This window comes from Rhea pennata, chromosome 3 (assembly GCF_028389875.1).
Source record: "Rhea pennata isolate bPtePen1 chromosome 3, bPtePen1.pri, whole genome shotgun sequence".
Classification (NCBI taxonomy): Eukaryota; Metazoa; Chordata; class Aves; order Rheiformes; family Rheidae; genus Rhea; species Rhea pennata.
The window spans coordinates 123,901,729-123,921,537 of NC_084665.1; the positions used below are offsets into that span (position 1 = coordinate 123,901,729).

General features: G+C 36.7%; 1 protein-coding gene across 7 annotated transcripts in view; it reads left to right on the top strand.

Moving 5' to 3' along the window:
- Window positions 1-19,809, top strand: part of SUPT3H (SPT3 homolog, SAGA and STAGA complex component) — a 290,826-nt gene that overhangs the window by 89,339 nt on the left and 181,678 nt on the right. Inside the window, exon 2 of one of the 7 annotated variants that reach the window (XM_062573265.1) lies at window positions 162-263. The exons of the other annotated variants lie outside the window; for them this stretch is intronic. Coding sequence (XP_062429249.1) covers window positions 229-263 — 35 coding nt within the window. The 5' untranslated portion in view covers window positions 162-228. The remainder of the gene's footprint in view (window positions 1-161; window positions 264-19,809) is intronic. 7 annotated transcript variants of the gene reach the window in all.

Genomic DNA, 19,809 nt, shown 5'->3' on the forward strand with positions numbered 1-19,809 from the left:
TTCAGGCCTAAACATTGGAGTTGCTGATTTTTCCCTGCTTCTCAGAGATGTGTTTTTGGACTTTCTACAAGGCAGATAGTTTTCCTTCCTTTTCCTCCTGCATGACGTTCTGATTTTCCCAATCATTTTGGAGAAAACTGTGGAAACCATTTGCTTTCCAGAGACATCCTACTGGAGAACTAGTGCTGTTCAAGTTGCAGACCCTCATCCATAAAGCAGCATGACGTCATGGGATTGCACTGGTCCTGCTTGAGCCCTCCAAGGTAATCTAATATTTCTTGTTTTCTATGCCTTTTGAAAAGGGCAGACAGAAAACCATTAGATCCCGATGATCCCACAGCAAACGGATGAGAATCTTTAGGGCAGAATCTTTTCCCAGTTCTCTTGATTTTGCAAGTAGTTCAGGAAAAAATGAAGCATGGAGGAACTGCTAATATCATACCCCACTAAACTAATAAAATAGACTGCGGAAAAGATTGGGGTGCCGGAGTAGGGTGAGAAAGTGTACACAATTATGGGAATTTTAACTTGTTATTTCCCAGATTTGTATGTGTAATTACCAAATGTTCTCCTTGAGAGTGGTTATCGTCTGTGTCAGAGAAGCTGCAGTTGGAGGTAGCAGTAGGTTAGTTTAAAGACTCTGTTTAAAACTGCTTCCAGTTTCTGTAATACAGAGCTCACAGCATCTTCCATTCCAGTGCCCCTAGCCTGGCTTTGAGAATCTGGTATTTTAGGGATGATTGTTTTTTCTGAGCTTTCGTCAATGTGGCAGAAGCTCGGCAAATATAGTTGCTTTGCTCCTGCTTTTCTCCTCTGCTATTTTGGCCCCTTTTGGTCTGCAAAGGAAGAAAGCCTTCCCTACTCTGTAGAACTTACTGCTTTGATTTTTACGAAGTTTGCCTGATGATAACTTTCAGTTACTTTTTCCCAAGGTAAAAGGGCATTTATTGGATGCTTTTGGGTCAAGAAGTGAACTTCAGCTTGAAGTTGTGAAAGTGAGATAAGGGGCAAAGCTTTACTTTGCACCGCTTCTTGGTTACAGAGAAGAAAACAGTCCAGAAACACCTTCATCCTTGGCTTCTCACTTCATGCATCTCTTATTTCCAATTGCACATAGCTTTGTGGCTTTCTTAATTCTTCAGTCATTTATCATGCTTGTATATGGATTTTTCACCCCACCGGGCACACTTGGAGTTTTCCATTCACAGTAAGCAAGCCATCTGTTTTCAGAGACTTTCCAGGCCAATAGTGTTCTGAATTTTAGCCTGTTCACAATACTGGCTGTTTTTACCAAAGTTCTGTCCATAGGATTAAACTTTATGTGAGCTAGGGCCATTCAGTCCTTCAATATGTGATAACATCTTTGGTGATGTGATGTGATCCTGTGATAATTAGTTTGTATTCTTAATGCTCAAATGAAAATTCACGTTTGTGATCAGGCATTCTCTAAAAATGTTTATACTATGCAGTTATTCTGTAGAGAAGCTACCACATATTTATTATACACTTTAATGTAAGCTTTATTGAATTTGTTTTCTAAACAGACATAGTTTATTTGGAAAAATCTGAATAAAAGATCCTTTCTTGGAATGTTTCCCTTTGAAGGCAGCATAAAATCTGTTTTGTTAACTCAAGAGGCTTTATTTAGCATAGCTTGATTATGTTTTTCCATTCTTTTTGTACTGGCTGTTAGAGACCATTATATTTTATACATATCAGCATGTTGGTATTTAAAGGCTTATTCAGAATTTCCATTCTTGGACCATTATCTGGAAAACCATTGCTAAATTCTAGCTATTTACATTTTCCGTATTCCTTAAATTTTGGCATTTAATAAAGTTTTAACTAACCTGTAAATAGTCTCCATCAGGATATTTGGAAACCACCCTGTAAGCACTTTCAAGCTCTCTGCTCATTCTTGTCGTTTGAGATAATAGTGCCACTTCTATTTTTATGATGCTGTTACATGTTTCAAAGCTGGAGCTTATTTTAAGTGGATAATAGTACACTGCAGGTTGTTAGTTTTTCCCTTTCTGATGCTAAATCGTTGAGTGTGTCGGTCAACTACTGATGGAAACACCTCTTTGATCAAAAGCGGCTACATGGCCAATTTTAAAGTGGAAAGGATCTCAAAGTAAGAGATTTTCCTTCCTAAGAATGACTCCTCCTTAAGACATGAAGTGAATCCTCCTGATTAATTATGTGTTAATATTTGTTTTTGAATATGTAGCCCTCTGTGATAGAAGCACTATGGAAGGGAGTAGTACGTAGGCGCAAGAAGTTCCATGGCCAACACAGGAAGGCTGGAGATTTTTCTGGTTAAATAATTAATTAAAGAATCGTTTCATTTCAGTAATCTGAAATAGTAGTTTTTATTTTCAGTAGATCTTACCAGGAAGTGTAGATGGATATAAATACCTGCTTTGAGTGAAAAATCATTATTTAATAGTCTTGAACTGTTGGTATTTGTAGTCCATAAAATCAGTTGGCATTGGGAGGCTTAGGAAAATTGCCATTAGGAGATAAATTACAGAAAATTCGTTTTCTGTAAAGTGTTAGAAAAGCACTGCTGACTATTTTTAATATATTTGTGCAATTCTGTGCATATAAATAAAATACACTATTTTTTTCCCAAGACCTGAGAATCCTTTGAAAGACTTGCTTTTCTAGCATTTTTATTAAAGGCATTTTCCTATTAAGAAAAGCCAAGGTTTATTTCATTGTAGTTTGACTAATTCTTTTAACACTTACAAGCATAAAGACATTGTTGAAAGAAAAAGGGCATCTTCAAATACCACCTGAGGGATGTGGCCAATCAAGACAACGTTCTGCGAGCTATGGGAGCAGAGTGGTGTTAATGGTGTATTTCAGTGTGTCCTGCAGGTAATACAAGGCATTTCCATGATTTAGAAAAATAGTTCTAAACTAGGAACACAATGCTTCTTAATATATATATATAAAAATGTTGTGCTGACCTGCAGTTGGTGTAATGTTGCTACAGGGCATGTACATAGGTGGGAGGAAAATGAATACAGTCCTAAGTTTCAAATTACAAAAATATAAGTATTTTTAATATAAAAAGAGCAGAGGAATATGATTTTATATTGTCGTAGAGAGTTCTACTGTATGTGCAAATATATACATACATAATATATACATATACATATTATAAAAATATGCATACTATATTGTAGTTTAATAAGAAACTCTTGTTTATTCACAGTATCTGTAAGATAAAAGCATCTATCTATCCTATCATCATACTACCTTTCAATTTTAATTGTATTCACTGCTGTTGTGTGAATGTTGCTTATATTTAAGGTGATAAGAACATTTTAAACAACACTTGAGAAGGTAAAGATGGTACACAGTTTTGGCAATTGAGAGCTTAACGTCCCACAGAGATGAGAGAAGATAAAAGTGTAATTAGAACAGTCCGTGAAACTGTGGTTTTCCAAGAACAGTGCTTCTACACAGTGAAGGGAATTAAGGTGGAAGAGAAGAAATATTTTATCAAATAGAAGAACGCTCCAAGGGAAATGTTTACAGCAGGAGAGGGAAGGAAAAAAAAAAGAAAAAAAAAAAAGGATGGGATTCAAAGTGCTAGAAAGCAAAAAGTCAGAGTGGGGAGCATGGATAAGCATAACTATTATTTTTTCTTAGAGAATTTAAATTTCTCTAAGGGCTACTCCTGATGGTAATTAGGTAGGTAACAAGTTGCAATTACTTCTCGATATTAACAAATGTGCTTCTTTTCCAATTATTTCCATCTACCCATCTGTCTTCTCTTTTATTTCCCTATTTCCTATTATGATTTATCTTAAACTTACATAGTGGGCTTTTGGGGCTCTCCACGTGTAGTAAACTTCTCTGCTTCTTGGGCTTAGAACAGTAGCCTCTTATTCCATTTAAGTTCCCATGATGTTTCTGAAAAAAAAAAAAAAATACCATGTGGACTGGTACATTTTCTAAGTTGTTTTATATTTTACATAGGGCGTACCTATCTATGTAGGGTTGTATAAGTGTACTTTTAGGCTGATCTCCCTGACATTTAGTTAGAACACATATAATAACTGTTCAGTGGGATTTTGCTTGTAATTAAATTTAATGATAACATTTACATTATTTTAGTGAAGATTTCTTAAGAAAATCAGAAATAGTTCCTTTCCTGTCACGTAAGCATCATTTTGCATGGCTGGCTTTTTTCCCCTCAAATTTCAGGCTGTCAATTATTATTATTTTTTTAATAAAAAACATTTATAAACTTCTGTTTAAAACGTTACGCTATTTTCCTTAATATCTTTCTCTTTTGCCACACAGCATGTGTGTGGTCAGAAAGCTTGGAGATTGTTGTAGGAAATACATTGCTTGTTTCTAAACTTCTCTATACTTGGGTGGTCATTGAAGGGCTAGATACTGTCGCTATGAGCCATGCTGCTCATTTATACATAGCTTTATTGTTTAAAATCTCTTCCTGAACTTAATTGCTCCCGTTACATTGACATTTTTTTTCTGGTTTATAAAGGTTTAATTTTCAGGTTTATAAAGTTCTTTGACAGTGTTCTGCTGGCAATCCTTGCTTGAATATATTACGTTACAGCAACATTTAATTTAACAAATTATGCTAAGTAGATGCTAAATATTTTAGACTAAAAATACGGCAGTGTGTTTTCTCATTCATCGTTCTCCAGCATCTTTTGAGCAGCTCTGCTGTTTTTCCATCTTCAAGTGCTTAGGAGGTTTCGTAAAAATATTGTACTGATAGTTAAAACAGCAGTAGCTCAGGTTGCTATTTTCCATCCTTTCCCTCCCCCAGATGTAGAATCTAAAAATCAAGCTGAAGAGACACTAGCTCGTCTCTGTGCTGTCTCTGGTACCGTGCATGAAGGAAGAGCTGTGGTGCTGGAAACAGAGCTGCTCTGTGGGTAGAAATGAGGTGATCGGCTTCCGTTGCTGTCTTTGACTTGGAAAAGATCTGGTGCACCTTGTGTGTTTACTCTCTGACTTATTTTATCCACCTTTCAAAATTTTCTTTTAAAAAATATTCTATTAAAATCCGAGCTGATTTTTGTATCGTACTGTTATGCTCTGTGGCATTCTCAGATGAACGAGACGTGTGCCTCACTATCTCAGCATCCCAACTAGACAACAAGTAGAGCCACCTAGCAAAGAGAGTGGCTGGGTATGTCTGCAGCTCAGGGAGGGGGTGACATGCATGGGTGGGAAAAGCAGTTTTGTAGGCTTACTGGATCATCTGTACCTTTCAAAAGAAGAGTATATAAAATCAATTTTGATGAAGGAATGGTTTTTGGAGCAAAGGTTATTGATTTTCCCCTGTGTAGGAGTCTTCACCATGTGATTAGTGCAGAGTGGCTTGGGGGAAGGAAGTCATACAAAGTTGAACCCTCGAGAAAGACTAGGACAGAAGGAAGGCACTGAGCAGGAGAAGATGTGCTGCAAGTCTTAACAGGAGCACGGTTACAGAGAGCTGTGAGAGCTGAGTAACAAAAATATGAAGTCGAAGATGAGGGTAAACCAATGAAAAAATCGTTTGTGGAAAGATCGCAGTACTTAGGAAGTTTCAAAGAGACAGCAATCTAAAATGGTTTTGTCAGCATAAATGTTGCATACAGCTTGGAAGGGGTTTGAGTAAGAAAACAAGCCAGAGAAGAAGTTTACAGAGTTTCGTTGGAAAATGAATGGTGTAAGGTTTGGTCGCGGGGATAAAGAAGGATAGATTTTGGAATGTACGAGTTGCTACTGTGCTCTATTGGAAATGAAGGTAGAGCACTTAAAACTGCAGCTGGATGTTTAGTGGATGTTTATTTGCCGTGGCAGGACACTGACCTATGCAAGTTAGTAGTTTTTTCTAATGTCATTCATCAAAACTGCTCGAGGCAGAAAAATGGAGTTAGAAATAAGGTGAATTTATGGATTGCGTTAGGGAAAACAAAACTGGGCATCCCCTGGCTGGGCATCAGGTCGTGGAGGATCTCTGGCTGCTCCTCCCGCTGGTCTTGTTGAGGCTGGACTGATGTGCAGGCAGGAACGGAAGTCACGGGTACCGAACGGAGAACCTCACCTTCCGTTATTTGCTCAGTAAAGGAGAAATTATGGAAACCTAGAGTGTTTCCCAGGGCTATTTTTATCCAATTATGGTTTAAATTAAATAGACATATATTTTCTTGGGAGCTGCTTTGGAAGTATACTTGCACCCTTTCCCAGTTGAGTGTCCTGCAGATCTATGGTGGCTGTTATTGCTGCCAAATCATCAGAGAACAGAACTTGTTAGATGAAAAGACAGAGTAAATGTAAGCAGCAGATGTGACACTGGAATTTAAGAGGCTGTTGGGAAGAATAAAGGTTTTTTTGTTGTTTTCGTTTAATTCTCTGAGGAGCAGTGGCTCCTTGTAAAAGTTACTGTGTTATTGTTAACTCAAACTTATTTTGGGATGCTGCGATATAAAAATCGCTGGGTAGATGTTAAAGATACCTTAATTAATACTTTCGTAGTCTGATTTATAATGATATGTATTTTTCATTCAGTTTTAATGTTTATTTTGTGCCTGGTGTCTTTCTATCCTTTTCTCTTTAAATACATATTTCAATTAGTGTCTGCAGATCTTCGGTGCTGCCTATGTACAGTCTTCCTTGCTCTAAGCTGAATCGTGGTATCATAAATTAATGTACCGAGAGGTCACCAGTTCTGTTTTCCTGCCTGGGCAATATACTGCAGAGAAAGCAAAACAAATTTAACAAAAAATGTAGAAATTTAAAATGCATGGGCTTCTTCACTGTTAGCATAATTTTTGAATGTGAGTATTGAAGTTGAGACCGTCTCTTCAGTATATTGATGTTGGAAAATGAAGAGTCTGTGTGGTGACTGAATTTCCATTGACACTTTTTTTGCCATTTCTAGCAGTACTTACTTCAAACATTGAACGTTTAGACCCTGTTATTTCAACTGTTCCTTGAAAATGGCTATTTCAAATCAATATTAAAGCTACGTGTCTCATGCTGGCTTGTCACGTGACACTGTCATTTATTTTCACTTTTAAAGTGCTGATCATAGTGGAAAATAACTTTAAATACACTTTTAGCTATTTTATTATATATACAGGTATTTTTATAACTTAGTTCTCTTAAGAGGTGCAAAAAAAGAAACTGATATTTTTTCCAATTCTATTTTGTATTTTGCTTTTAGTTATTCATTTAAATAGTAATATATAGCTTGCTCAGAAATGCTGTTTCCAAGTTTCATGTTTTATTTTAAATACATGTAAATTAAAATTCATCATGAAAACAAATATTTCTGTTTGTAGCATAAGAAAAACCTAATCCACAGGTAAATTAGGAGTAGAGGCTGTATTGATCCAAAATCAAGAATACATTAATTGGAATTTCATCTTTTTAGTTCCCCAAGGGGAAAAATGTTTTGCAATGATTACTACAAGATAGAAAAGTAAAAGATCTAGCTTGCCTCTTCAAGATGTTACTGAACTGTGAATTACTATTTTTAAAGAGAAGATTTTGGATAAGTAAGTGAAGCTTAAAATTGTGTTTAAAAAGAGAAAGAAAGCTTTGGAACAGCATTTTGTAATTCCAGTCCTTCAGCAATGCAGAATTTTCAAGTAGGCAGTGCTTGTGTTATAGAAAAACTACACTAATTTATTGGCATCTTTAGGATGCCATCAGGAAACCACACCTCTATTTGTATAATTTCATCAGTATTTTGGTATTTTTAACATGGCTATAACATTTTCTGTCGTAATAGTGCCTTTCAGAATATCCCGATTCACTTGCAGTGATAACTTGACTTCATTGCACTTATTTTAACAAGTACTCATGGAATAAAATTTTAATAAATCGCATTTGGACAGGAGCCGGAACGATTGCTGAGGTTATGGTATAGTGACAGCAACTGAGACCTTCAGTATGATGCTAGAATTATGAAAAAAAAAAATCCAATGCTATTTTTATTTCATCTTAAAAAATAATGGGGAAATAATAGGACTTTATCAGTCTGTGTTATATTTTCTAGAAATTTTGTCAGAAGGAAGAGACGTAGCCCCGCTGAGCCGTGCGTCCTTCCCCACTTCTCCCCCTTTCTGCCCCGGGGAATAGGAGCCGCCTGAGCTCACGCTTCCCGACTTCCCAGCGTATCCTCGTACGCGCGTACCGCGGGTCAAAAGCTATTTACTCATTTCTGGTTCTGCAATGAGCGCCACGGTTATTCAGGTAGTTTTCTTGGAAATAGCTGAAGCTGAGCAGAAAGCCCAGGCCGGGCTATGGGAAGATGCCGGGCCCGATTCCGAGCGGCGGCGTGGTGCCAGCGGCTGGGCAGGCTTGGAGGGAGCCGAAGGCGTCGCACAAAGCCGGCACCCCAGCAGCGGCGTCCGGTACGGTCTGTCGCCGGAAAGCTGTACCGGAAATGACGTGGTGGGCTGAATTTATAAATTAGTGAATAAAATTTTCCGAAAGGTTCCTTGCATGCAAAATCAGAAGCTCGCAAGATAAACTGCTTAGTGATCCTAAAATGGGGTTGTCTTTGGGAGCGCTTTCTAGTCGCAGCGTAATAAGGGAAGTTTGTTACAGTTGTGGAGTTACAGAACTGCTTAAATACTTCTGTAACTTTTTCAAATCAGAGGAAAAGGACTCGAGCGACTTCAGTCATCTACAGGTGCTGGGGGGTTATTTCCTTTAAGAGACAGAAATAAAATCTGAGTATTTAAGCAATAGGTGAAGAATCAGCTCTATCTTATTTTAGAGTTAATTTTAAAATAAGATCGCCTACACAATCAGCTCCTTTTGGTGTTTTAATCAAGTTTTCTCCTCTGCAGACTACCAGTGTGTGCGATATGAAAATTGGTATGCTGTAAAAATTAAAATAATCATCCCTTATACATGGGAGGAGCCCGAATAGTAAATACTGTGAAGCCGTGCATCTTTTTAATGTTTCTTGGGGTTCTTCCTCCTTTATACGTTTTTGCTAAGACACAAATCCAACTCTGTATCCCCTGTTATTACAAGTTTTCATATGTGGCATTTGGAATCGTTCCTTTGGATACGGAGCAGAATGTTAGAACGGTGGAACTAAATCACAGCTTGCTTCAAATCTGAAAGCAATAAAACCGTTTCGTAAACAGTTAATTAACCATTTCAGATTTCGGAGAGACCAGGCTTTATGAGGAGGCATTTTAAAACAGTGCATGATGAACTCAAATAGCGTATATAATAAAATATATGTACTGATGCACGGGAGGGGTAGCCCGTTTTCCATTGTCCGGTGCCAGACAAGTTGAATTCTGAAAGCCAAATGTTATTAGTTATACATAATTTTATGGACATCAAAAAAGAAGCAGCACATTTACATAATCTAGATGTGAATATAAGTGTACGTCTATGGTTTTGAGCAATGTCCTTTTCTGAACAAAATTAGAACAAGAAACTGTAATCTGTTGCAAGTTCAGCTGAAGGCAGTTTGCTAGAAGTTAAATAACATTGATGTTTTAGTTGGAACTGATGTAGAAGAGGTATTATTTTAAACGAAAATGAAGTCTACAGCTATCTGGTTGTGAATGTCTCTCAATTACAGTGGCGTCCATGGATTTTGGATCTGAATGAAGATTTGGCCAGAAACTCTCCACATCCTTATTCTGTATTTTCCTCTGAATAAGAAACAGCATGTGTGAATTACATTTACTATAATCTACTCCATACAGGAGGATACAAATTCTGTGAAAAACGATTATGCACGGTTTAAAATTAGTCTGATTGCACTGGGTAGATTCCTTTAAGTCGAGCTAGTTATAAGTTACGGGTATTTGGAGAAGTAATGCTGAATGGCTCACATTTTTAATATTTTGCAAGCACAAACCTATGAATAAGAAGTAACTCTGCAGTTGCAGACAATCACATTCCAATGGTGGTGCAACTTCCTGCATTTAACCTAACGTGAAACATTATTCAGTGCAAAGGAAAAATACTCTTTTTCCTGAGTGTGCTACCCAAGCAATTAGAATGAATTGCTACTGCTGTAAAGTGGGGAGTTACTGAATGAGATAATCTGTATTTAAGCTTCCCATAATACAAGCCGAAGGAATAAAAACATGTTCTCTTATGCATCAACTTAAAATATTTTTACAGTTGTAGCTACCAAGTTTATAAAGAGGTTTCTCCTGTTTTATAAGAAAACTGAACATTGTGTGTGTGTATGTTACGGAAGTAAATTTCAGTTTGATTGATGAAGGTGCTACGATTCATACAGCATTTTTAAAGGAATTGCTGGCTCTGAAGTTGCACCCAGTTCTTTACTTTCCAGTTTCATTCAAAACAAAGGAATTTGCTCTCGTTCATGCAGGTATATGAATATTGCCAAAATTAAAGAATGGCTGCATGTGCACTTTGAGGGGAAAAGATAGATCTCAGTAAAAAAAATCTTAATTTCTTAAATTTTGGAATTAGTAATGAGTAATTTCTGTAAAATGCAACTTTTCTGTAAGTTATGTTAGAGTCAAATAATTCAATTAAATCATACAAAATTAATGCTGCATAATAGTTTAGTGCCTCATTTACTACTGTTTTTTTCTGTAGAACGGATAGTGTGACCTTCATGTGGAAATTCAGACTAATGCTGTAATTGAAAACTGCGTTTGCTTAGTTTCTCCTTTTAAAATCAGAGAAGGGGCTGTCTGCATCATATCTAGTATAATACTCTGCATGCATGAAGTTCAGATTAGTCTGATACTAACATATGTATTTTGAATAAACTAATGACATAATGTATTCATAATTTTTGTTTTGGGGGGAGATTTTTCTCTTCTTTCATCAGGAAGCATTTAAGGCAAAAATTCAACTCAGTTTGTAAGTGTGCAGTTTGGGATGATAGGCTAAGGAAATTAGTAAATAAAAGCAAGTCCTATTAAACTGCAGATTCTAATCCGTGCAGAAATATGCTTTCTCAGATGTTACTTTTGAATTAAAAAAGGCTGAATTGCAGTTCTGAGTGCAATTATCTGCACATCTTGGCTTCTGGATCAGTGATGCCTGTCATGTAGGACGCTACTATCGAAGAACTGGAAAATCCTCTGGGAATAAATACTGTGTAAGGCTAATGTAAAAGACATGCAGAGATAAAATATTCATACTAGCTAGAGAAATATAATTTCTGAGGTGCTGTTTCTATGTCTCCCAGCAAATTAAAGAGGTCAAACTTCTAACAGCTTGTAAAACCGAAACAGCCCATGGCCTCGCATAAAAACAGAGCAAGCCCTTGCTCATATTGCACCTTGGTATTTAAAGCAAGAAATAACTGCTAGTTTTATTTTTTTAAAATAGCAATGTGTTTACTTTGATTAAGCAATCTTGCGAGTTGCAAATATTTCTGACCCTCCTACACCTCTCCCATATTTTTCTTTTGTCTTTGGTAGAGCTGATGAATCTCGTAGACTGTATTTGGACTGTCAGTGGGATATAATATAATTTACTTTACTGACTGGTTCCCTTCCAGACGTCTACATGGGTTGAAAACTGCTTTATGGTATTTAAGATACAAACTGTCTGCCCTTACTTGTCACAGGAACATACTTGTCAGTTAAGCCACAAACTCACATAAATAAGACTTTGGTCTTAGAGCAACGTATTTCTTAGCTGATCTTTGAAAATAAGAGTTCCAAAGCTCTGTTCTGCAGAATATTTGATTTGTGTATGTTTTCTATGCCCAATAGATAAAAAGTATTTTACTTAGAGAATTAGAAAAGACAAGTAGGCAAATGGAAATGTGCTACATATTTCATAATTGAAACAACTGTATGTAACTTAGAATACCCAAGAAATGAATTAATGTATGATAGAATTAAAGGCACAGATTTTTAATACAGAAGGACATGTGGCCTGATATTTAGCCACAGTAGATTTTACCAAATTTATAATATATTAAAATTATGGTTTGTTAAAATACAGAACAATTTGCACACCTTATCTATGCATTTTTAAAGATATGTTTCCTTTTAAGATATTTCTTTTAATATAGTCATAAACAGAACACAGAGGCAAATGATTACATACAATTTTTGTCTTTCTTTTATGCTGACTTCTCATTGATTAAATTGATCCATATTTTCTCAGTGTATTAGGCATTTAATGTATTCTATAACTTCTACCAGTCTGAAGAAAGCCTAAAAGTATGCTTTGCTGACTTTACCAACATTTTAACAAAATATTTATTTGGCAATATTTTTGTTGTAGCATTTTATTATCTCTGTCTCTTTACCATTCCTTTCGGGAAGGATTTCTCCCCGGTAAAAAGAATGCATATCATTGGAAAAAATAAGCAAATTAGCAAAACATTGGCTTTGCTTCGTCCTGTGAAATACTTCTGGTAATTCACGTCTGAGACAGCAGCGTGTTCCTGCTGAATTACGAAGTAAGTAATTCAACTTGACTTAGTCGATCTAGCGTTTATTTAGAAGTATATTTAGAAGCGGAATAGCTCCCCGCAGCAGAGCGACGCACGTGCCTTTGGACGAGGCACGCAGCCGTGCGGTGGCCCGGGGCCGGCCGGGCGCCAGCGCCCGCCGTTAGCGTTCCCTGGCGCCTCCTCCGACCGCTCCTGCGTTGCGGCTTCCGTGGCTTCTTGCTTTGCCGCGCTTTTCCGGCTGGCGCCGGGCTCTGCCGCTGGGCACGCTGGCAGGGAGCCCTCTGAGCGACCCGTGCTCGCGGTGCCCGGGGGCTGGAGGGCTGGTGGGTGGAGGGGGACGGAGTCGGAAGCGGGGCGAAAACGCCCTGTCGTCTTCAGCCAACGGCCCATCTTAAGCCTGGTGTTTCCCGGCTGCCGAACACAGGCGTTCATGTTCAAGGCCCGCCTGGATGCAACCCTGTCCACCATGCTCTAGGTGACCCTACTGAGCAGGGGGTTTGGACTAGATGATCTCCAGAGGTCCCTTCCAACCTTACCAATTCTATGATTCTGTGTTCAATGCAGCTTTTGTGCTTGATTTTTATTGCATTTGTGCTCAAAGGAGCTTCTGGCTCACATATACGTGAGCAGGGTTTGATCCTGAAGAGCAGCTTGTGAAGGACATCTTGAGATGGAGGGCTCTTGGGGGGCTGGAGCCCCCACCTGCGCTCTCCTGTGCAGGCTCTCCTATGGAAGAAGACCTTTCTGAGGCAGGAGGACCCTGCTAACATCAGGAAATTCATGCCCAATGACTTATCGTCAGAGTGGCAACACTCTTTCCTTGCATCCCAGAAGCTGTGGCATCATTAGTCTTGGTCAGGTTTAAGCGCCTCGCACTAAAATAATCTATTATTTGGAAATTACGCTGTTCAGCACCAAAGATCTCATCAGTGCAATCTATAAATTTCATTTGCTTAGCTTTTAAGACTTAACTATCCCATTGCATGTAAAGAACCTGCTCAGGAACTTTGAAAAGCATTCAAAGAAAACTATATAACTTATTTTCTTAAATTTTAAATACTCTTTACAGTTAATTATTTACTGTATCCAGCAAACAGATTAATTTCTTTTACTGCCTGTTTCGATTAAGCAGATCTATTTCTGGAAGTTAAACATCTGACAATTTCTGCAAAAATGAAGATTTTTCTTCCCTTTTTGTTATTTTCTGTTGTTGTTGTTTAGAATGATACGAAGGGAGTAATTGGATTAAATCATTTTCTCCCTTGAAGAAGGAAAAACAAGACTTAAGCACAACAAGTTTAGCAAATTTACATTTTCAGTTGAGAACTGCACTACTCCTGGAAAATGGACTGTGAAAGGCAGCGACTTCCCAGTTTGTTCTGTGTCTCCCCTGTCCATACCGGCTTCTCTTTACCTCCTCTTTACTAGCGTCATTACTTACTCACCTACTGAACTGGTTCTGTACCATATTCCCCTGCTTTCCAGTAAGAAATAAGGAAGATTTAAAACTTTTTCTGTGTGTGTGTGTTATTCCCGGTGGTATTTTACTTCCTGACTGTGCTACTGGGTTATTTCTTCTACAGAATGTTTTTATAATTAAAACAGAGGTTTTTTGCTAGTTCATTTTGCTTCTCCTAGTATTGCTTTACATAAGGTCTATACATCTACCTTATGCAAAAGATAATGCATCATATGTACTGTCTGTTTTTTTTCAGCTAAAGCTTCTAGCATAAAATATTACCTCGTGTAGGAGTGCAACATTATGCTTAGGAGCATCAAAATTTTCCTTCTCTAGACTCAGGTCGCATCTTTGAGTGCCTTTTAGACTTTGTATTCATAGCATATGAGATTCTGAGTTCGACAAATGTAGTTCATCGTTTAAGTACTTGTTAAGAGGCAAGAAAAGGAGGCTGCTTTTATATTTAACTCATTTTTTGTGTGCTTTAGCCCTGAAGATGACCTTCAGTAACGTGTATTTAAATATTATTCTTAATCAAGGTGCAAAAGTAGGTACTTAAAGTCTGTACAGGTGGATAATAGTAAACTGTATGGAGTGAGTTCTTAAAGGAATTAAATCATTTTTTTAAATAAATTTAATCAAGCATTTATTATTATTACTGATGTTATTATTTGCTTCTCTCAAATGGTTTTCCTTTTCAAGTTACGTGTAATATTGTGAAACTCTTTTGGGTGGCAGGTGCAGTTAACCACATCACAGTAGTTCAGTTCTATATTTACAACAGGAATTTTCCTAGTTAAAATTACACTTTGCAAACAGTTTAAATTTTAAACTAATATTTTTCTTCTAATGAGCAGTTGGGAAAGGTTTTCCATCACAAAGCATAATATCCAATGCAAAATATCTGTGTAACACAAAGTTTCTGAAGCAAAGTAAGACCAAAAAAAAAAACCCCAGCCAAACCCAAAGCCAATGCTGCACGTAACTTTTCGGTAATACACTGCAAAACTGATTAAAAGTACTCATCAGTTTGTTCTTAGCTAATAAAGGGGCAGATATATATTTTGTCTGTGTCTATGCAAGGAATATAATTTTAATGCTAAAATATTAATGACAGCTTAAAAAAAAAAAGATGTTCTGCTCTGTGTATTGCCCTAGTAGCTTCTAAGGATCCTTAAGGCTAGATAATGCAGAGAAGTGCTTATTTGCGATTTATTTTTTTTTTCCTGGAGTATATTATAAAGTAATCTCAGAGCATGAAATTGCTATGGTGCGGTTTCAAAATAAATCTTAACATGCATGTAAAAATACTACGGAAATTCACTCAAGCTCAACTCGTGCCTCCATCTCTCCAGGCGGTGAGAGATCCACCAGGATCATTTGTGGGCTCGTGACAACCATTTCATTTGTATTTCTAGATTCAGGTCTCCCACTGGAGTTGCAGCTCCAAGCTTGGGAATTCCCACTTAGGTGAAGTACCAGTAGGAAAAGACGGTACAAGAGCACTATAGCTATTCCCCAATTTTCTGAGAGGGAAAAATTTATTTTTATATATATTTATTTATTTATTTATGTTGTTAGCAGTGTTCTTATCAAACTGCCCTGCTTGCTTTCAAGAGCATGTAGGATTTTAGATATTATATATTGGAAATAAACGATCAAGTCAACAGCCAAAATATAGCTAACTGAAGATTTAGTGTGTGTGGCCTTTATTCACTGCGTTATGGCCTGTTGGGTAACATTTTCTTCCATGGTCTCACTGCAGTTGTGTTATCTTCAGTTGTTTGTTTGTTTTTATATAATCTACGTGGCAAAATCATGCACATATGCCTGTAATTGGCTTAAGGTAAGTAGGAGACAGACTGGCTTCTGCAAAGACACAAAATGACTATACAGGCTAAAGTTTAAAAGCGCTTGAATTGTTTTAATGGACCTAAGTCTACACCCATGCCTCCTCTAAATGGTGTGGTTAGTAAAGCTCGTAGTAACCTCTGTGCAAGAAGAAAGCCTTCCCTTTTCCTCCCAAACTGCAATAGATTGCATTTGTTTGCAGCTTTCTTCTTTTTCGCTGCCAATGATCAGAAAAAAAATAAAATATTCATAATCATTCTTCTCCATTCTGTATAAAATATACACACTTTGAAAGCTTTTTTTCAGTGTGAACTCACTGGATTTTGGCTCACTGTTTTTTTTTTTTTTTTTTTTTATCAAGACAAACAACAACATCTTGAAGATTAGGGTTTCTAATAGTATTTCCTTGGTAGAAACCGCCTACTATTGTAGCAGCCACCAAAATACTGCTTTTGATTTTTAAAAAAAGAAAAAAGAATATTAGCTGTTTCTGCTTTTAGGTGCCTGTATGTCAGGAGGAAGTGCCTTATGAATAGCACTGTAACAGACATTTTTGCTAGTGATCTCACTTGCGTTCACACCCATTGGGGTTGCAGTCTCAGTGCCATTCACTCACGCTCCCAACGTACAGCTCCCAGAGGCTCAGGGCTTCTTTCAAAATTATTCTTCGCCCAAACAGAGTATCACATTTCCTTCAGGTTTTCATACTTCTGCTGTTCATAACAAGAATGTAATCATATTTGGTAATATTTCTACTGTTACCTTTAACTGGAAGATACTTTGCCGTTACATGTTGGGTTTCCTGAAATAAATCCACGTGAAAATATGATATTATTGGACTACCTCAGATTCTAATAGAAAGATGTATATAAAACTCCACAATATTAAAGTGTAATTTTGAAGGGTTAGGTTATTTTTAAATGACCTGTGAAATTGGGTGGGTGGGGGAAAGAATAATTTGTATATTTTATTTACTGATCTCCAAGAATATAATATTGTTTTTTTTTTAAAAAAAAGAGTAATGTGCCTTAGCGTATTTGAAATTAAACGCACTAATGCAAGAGGATATCTAAGGTGAAAGATGTTTGTGTAATGCTAAACATAACCAAAGAAACTGTGGTTTTAGCAAAGGTACCATGCTCTATTTTATCAAGTGCCAGAAGTTGCATAATGAAAGTCTTTCAGTTAAAAAAAACACAAGTAAAGAAAACACAAAAATGCCACCCAGCTGGTAGAGATCTTCCTAATTTTTACCTGATTGTATTTCTGCAGAAATATGGCCGGGCCCTCGTAAATTTTCAACATGAACTGCATTTTTGTTGCCAATTTCCATATCCTTTCAAAAGTGCTGAAGCGTGCATTTGCTATTTATGTTTGCAGTAGACTGAGTACACTTTTACTATTTGTGGTTTCAGAAATTGGAAACAACCAAACAGTGGTGCTATGGTCTAAAAAAATAAATTTTAAACAGCTGCGGGACAGTATTTTTAGCACGGCAGGAGCCCTCCTGAAGACGGCCTTGTAGCTGCGCCCTCCGTCGCCGTCGTCGAGCCGTGATTTCCCCGCCCGCGACGCGGTCGCCCGCGCACAGCTCCGCACCGTGGGTTATGGCGGAGCTGGTTTGAGCCGTTCTGCTCCTGCAGCGTTTTGCGTGTTCCGTTCTCTCTAGCTGAGCCGTGTTCCTTATCAGTGTCCCGTGAGATTGACCGTTAAGTGTAATCTTATTTATAGAGATGAGGAAAGCGTAGTTAAGTATAATAAAAACGTCGTGCCAGGCCACAAGTGCAGTGATCTGATTCCAGGCCGTCTTGGCATGCCACGTTTGTCCCTTAAGAATGGTCCTGTTTAGTGAATTATTTCTGTGGTACAACAGAGTTCAATACTTTAAGAGTAAATTATTGGATTAACGTAGAAATGTTTTAATTTCTTCACTGCTTCAGTTTTGTTTCGTATCATTTTAAAAATAGTGTGCTTAAATTTTCTTATAGTCAACCCAATGAATAAATTAAATTACATAATCTGTTTAGAATATAAGCCTAGAAAGAGTCTAAATATGGTTTAACCCTTTGTATAAGCTACTCATTGTAGTGTGGCAGTTCCTATGGTGAATTTACTGGTGAATTTGCTAACTAAATCATAAAGTGGACCTTGTTTCAATAACAGATAATCTTCCTTTCAGTTTGATAAAAGTCCTTGCACTTAGATGGCAAGTTTTTGCATTTACCTCTTAAATAATTTATCTGAACGCACCATCTATTCTTTTTCTGTTTGTGTGATTCCCCCATTAAACATTATCTGCAGCGTTTTCAAAGCAAAAGGTCAAATTTAATTGCCTAAATAATGGGCGGTGATGGTGACAAGATAGTTGTGTATATGATTACACTCAGTAGTGTTTAAAAAAAATATATCACTATTAGTCACATTCTGAGTGAATTACTTTAATGAAATGCCATTATATTTCAAAAATTTTTAGATGTCCTTGCTTTTTAAAAGTTGAGGTTTATTATGAAATTTAGACTCATACAATGTGTGCAGTTTACGGAGTAAGAAATACGTTGCGTGTGCAATATATTTACTGCCATCATGAGAAGAAAGGATGTGTTGCAAATTAAAAAAAAAAAAAAAAAAAAAAAGGAGGTGCAACATGCCTCTTATGTGTTTTGGAGCATTTTGGTAAAGTTACTAGGAAGAAGATCTCTTTCTAACCCGTGTCACATGCTCTAGGTGACCCTGCTGAGCAGGGAGGTTGGACTAGGTGATCTCCAGAGGTCCCTTCCAACCTTACTGATTCTGTGATCCTGTGATCACTAGTAAACCTTGATAAGTACTTCTTCCTTTGTGGCCTTGTGCGGGCAGTACTCGTAAATCTTTCCATCTTCTGCCTATCCAAAGCGCGCTGCTGCCAAAAATAATATTGTAGAAATGAACTTGACAGTTTTCTTTCGAACTAGTTTTGTTGATGAACCTCCAAACACCAGTTCAATAAGTCATTATCATTCTCCCCTAAAATATTTAAAAACCCTCACTATTTCGAGAATGTGCTATCTGTTCTGGGAACAAAATATAAAAAAATCCTAGGCAATATGTGTGTGTATATAAAACAGGCATGTATGAATAGACATACATAATGATATATTTATGAAGACAAGTAAGAGCTTAATAACTGTTAAAATGGAAAGGTGTTGCAACTTTACATATTAGGAATAAACCATGAAGAAATATTGGTTATTAAAAGATAAGTGATTCATAGATGGAAATTGAAAGATAGAAAGACTCCAGAAAACTCTCTTAATATTAAATCATTTTAATATTAAGTCATTTTTGCTGCATTTTGAAGAAGTCATGATTTTTCAGATGGTCAAATACAAAAATACAAAGTGAAAACAAGCTTTGGGGAGATTCCTTTTAGAACAGCTGTGTTTTGTCTATTATTTAAATTACATTGCTTTCTATTATAATTTAATGCCCAAATTCAAACAGATAGAACACAGTCTTGAATTCTGTAGACCAGCAACTAAAAATTAGATTTGGAGTTAAAGATGGTCATTTAAAAGTGATAATGTTTGTCTAGTGCGAAAAGAATGGCTATTACTTGGTATATTTTAAAAATCATTGTAATAGGATTTTTCAGTAAATTGATACATCTCCCATTTTAGAAAGTTTAGTAAACTAAATGTACATATAAGATAAATAAAATTGAAATAGCTTATCAGTTGATATGTCATTCCAGTTTGGTTATACCCTGTCTGACAAGGCCTAGGTGATGATGTTATTTTGGAAAATCTGACTGTTTTTAATGTCATTGGTTTAAAATAAAGTTTCGCAGTAACTCAGTAGAAACTCAAGCTGTGTATTACATTGAGGTTTTATTTTATTTTTTTTACCTCTCATTATAATCGCCGATCAGGTATATAGCGAGCATTTGCATTTTTGATACTGAGAATTGGTACCTTAATAGAGTTTGTGTATTTTAGATGAATGCATAGATATCAATTATGGTTCATTGAAGCTATAAATAGGTTCAATGAAGCTATAAATAAATGAATACATGAAATAAATTTTATCCTACTGATATAGATAA